The 3,555-nt window shown below is 33.2% G+C and overlaps 1 protein-coding gene across 1 annotated transcript in view; it reads right to left on the reverse strand.

The window, feature by feature from the left end:
- Positions 1 to 3,555, reverse strand: part of LOC108769217 (fatty acid synthase) — a 9,369-nt gene that overhangs the window by 4,182 nt on the left and 1,632 nt on the right. The window contains exons 2-4 of the mRNA XM_018520077.1: positions 2,844 to 3,145; positions 2,192 to 2,611; positions 1,080 to 2,098 (exon numbers count right to left, since the gene is read on the reverse strand). Of these exons, the coding sequence (XP_018375579.1) occupies positions 1,080 to 2,098; positions 2,192 to 2,611; positions 2,844 to 3,145 (1,741 nt within the window). The remainder of the gene's footprint in view (positions 1 to 1,079; positions 2,099 to 2,191; positions 2,612 to 2,843; positions 3,146 to 3,555) is intronic.

A 3,555-nucleotide genomic window follows, 5' to 3' on the forward strand; every position in this document is an offset into this window, starting at 1 on the left:
TATCGTTCGTTTCAATAATGTGACCTCAGCTGCACGCTTATTTTCAAGATATGGACTCTAAAACTCTTATATCAAGCAAATATACATCTGAGGTGACAGCTGTACAAGCCAAAAGTAAGTGAATTTTTAACGAATCTGAAACTTTTTTCGATTTTCTCAGGAAATCCAGTGCAGCTGAAGTCCTGTTTGTGCGTACTTTAATTTAAGCAATAATACTTTTGCAATCCGTACATCCAGATTTATACAGATACAGAGATTTTTCACCGAATGGAAATGTGGTAAAACAGGAGGCTTTAGCATCGCCTTAAAGACCGTTAACTCAAATTTTCGTCCATATAAAAGGGCCCCAAGATCCCGTGAATAATTGATGAATGCTGATATTATCTACAATTGACACATTTGCGATTATTAACATATATATTTGGGACTTATTTATTTAACATTGAAAATGACCATTGATGATCGGAACGTCTTGTTTTATGTAATTTTAAGAATTATTAAATGATAGTAATAACTCGTTGTTGTTCTTAGCCTTTTTCTATTATATATTTGATTCTATTTAATTGAACGTATTTACCACGAATTTTATGAATATTTGGATGACATATTATTAAATTGTTGATTTTTATTATATAAATATTCTACAAATAAGTATGCACACTCATAATGCTATAATACCTAATATTTTGCCGCAAAATTACAATTCTTTTCTATACAGTTATCATCTCAGTTAATAATATAATCAAACTTGGACGTTAACATTAAAATCATAATTATTATCACTATTTCTCCCTTACAGTCTCTTTTCCTTTCTGCTCCTTTTTCTACTAATTCTTTTTTTACTAATTCTTTTACTCAGCTTTTTATTAGACATTATCCTGGATCCGATCGGATATCCGGAAAATATCGGAGATCCGATTCGAAAAATTGCCTTCCCTCATGTCCGGATATCGGATATCTAATGTTATATACATTTTTTTCGTATATCCGATATCTGATATCTGATAATTTTACGATTTGGTATATCCCAATTATAATGATAACTATCAATTATACGTTTTGAAAAAGTTTGCATATACCGTTTGATAGACATGGCCGGTTAGTACAGGTTTCGGTTCCGGTTGTGGTAATTTTAAATGTCTGTATGATCCCCAGATTTTATCAGGTCGCAATACATTAATGGTCATATCTTTCTGCAATTGCTCTAAGTAGAAGGGGTCTTGAAGAGAAAATTTAGGAGCTTTCTCATCTTGAACGAGCACACTCCTAACTAGTTCACTACCTGGCTCTTTTCTCAAGCAGTTAATAAAACCCAATAAACCGCACTCAAAATTTTTCTCTCCCACAATTATAATTCTACTATTCTTGTCAAGCTTGTTTTCGTCACTCAAAAGCGACTTTAGATTCTCCAGCCAATTAAAGTTATCATTACTTATGTAAACAATAGTCCTTTCTCTTATTGAAATTTTTTTTTTTAGAAGCACAACTAGTTCTTTATCTGTGCGTTTTTCGAGTATAACGTTTAATTCGTATTGGTGCAAATGTTTTTTATAATCAGTTAAGTCACACTTCTCACGAGTCAACAGATAACCATCCTTTCTCAAAAATGACAACAGTTGCTTTAATAATGCGTGTTGTTTGGTCAAAAGGTTGAATCCAGCGACAATTAAAGCTTCGTCATTCAAAGGTGATTTTTCAAAATCTTTAATTGAGAAGTTTTGCGGTAAGTCTTCTGGCTTGAAACGATTTGATGATGTTAGTAGAGTGACATTTACTTGTATCAATGGTGTATCATCACATGCCTCAAGCAATAACGAAGACGAGAGATGTTCTAATTCAACATCATCGACATCTTCCACTAGCTCAACGGCTTGCACTTTGATAATTTGATGATCTTCCAGTACGAGTTGAGCCGATAACCGAATTGCTTCGTTCAAGGAAACCTTAGCGCGATCACAATGAGCTACAAATGTATGTTCCTCGATAACAACATCTTGAGCTAATTTCCGGCGAGAGATCTGAGTAGCTTTCAGACCTCGAATCTCTACTCCGCCAGCTTTTATCGTGTCTATCTTTTTGTATACTCGTACCTGTAATACTGTAACAAGGCAAAATAATACGCTTCATATTATTGAAATCTTTACACAATATTTACGAATTGAACAATGAATTAGTAATGGAAGTTAATTACGTTTATCCATGTCTATTGTAACTTCTGCATTATCTATGTTATCCCGCAGCTTCGAAGCATGAAGCATTGGATTGATCACTAATTTTTGAATACCCGTAGGAACACATAATTCCCTAGTATCATATCCGATAATTATCATTTGTAACATAGTATCCATAAAAGATTCCCAATTACTTTTCCAAGTGATATGTCCTTGGGTTCCCGAAATAGAGGCACTCTTTAATCCACGAAATAAGCCTCTGTACTGGTATCCACGCAATTTTAATTCTTTGTAGACATCTCGTGCAGTCATATTTTCATCTTCATCACTATTCTCCGATAATAGATCTGTCGGAACCATTTCTTGTTCTGGATTTAATGTCTCGTATACTGTACCCGTTACCACAATGCTGTCTCCTTCGGTTATTTCAAACTTTCCATCTGTAATATTCGTATATATTTGATTATATTGCATTTTTGTCATCATACTACATTAACCGTGATCGGTATTCGCTAATCCACCGGACCCAGATATTTTTTTCAACTGCCTTGCAAAGAATTATATTATAATAAATATTTAAACAATAATTTAAGGTACAATGAACCTGCAAATACTGCTATGGAAATTTCAAAGAAAATCCACTCAAATTAAAACAATTAATCCTGTAAATACCTGTCTGTATTGCAATATGTAGTTCCACAGCATCATTTTTCGACAAATGAGTAGCACGAATAAATTTTACATCTCGGAAAACTATCGGTACCGTTGTGTATATTACCCCTTTCATCATGCCAATAGTTTTCCAAACGAGTCCCAAATAGCTTGTCGCGGGTAACAAATTTTTCCCATCAATTATATGACCGCTCATATATTCATATTCCTCATCGTCAAGTAAAATTTTGACGTATCTCCCTCTTGATGCTATAAACTCTTGATCTTCTTTCGGTACAAACCAATTTGCAGAATGATCCCATCTGATTTGTTATAATTCATGTTTATAGGTTGAATAATTATACGTACACGCGTATACATATAATATACACAACCTTAGAACATACATACTAGAAGGGCCATAAGTGACTGTCGATCAACATCTATCTGTCTGAATGCTTCACTGTAATGCATATGCGTCGATTATGAATATATCCATATGTACATACGTTCAAACTTCAAAGCTCGCAAAACGAAAGCATATAGAATTGTTAAAAAATGGGACGTTATTGCGTTACATGTCTCAAAATATTAACAAAGTAAACTAAAATATCTCTTTACGCGTAAGTATAGCCTCACTTCGTGGATAATTTTAAGCCAAGCTTTAAGATTATGTATTGAATTAATTTAAATTATATAAATATATAAAATATTGTGTGTATTTTAAGTGTAT

The sequence above is a fragment of the Trachymyrmex cornetzi genome, unplaced genomic scaffold (genome assembly GCF_001594075.2).
Source record: "Trachymyrmex cornetzi isolate Tcor2-1 unplaced genomic scaffold, Tcor1.1 scaffold877, whole genome shotgun sequence".
Classification (NCBI taxonomy): domain Eukaryota; kingdom Metazoa; phylum Arthropoda; class Insecta; order Hymenoptera; family Formicidae; genus Trachymyrmex; species Trachymyrmex cornetzi.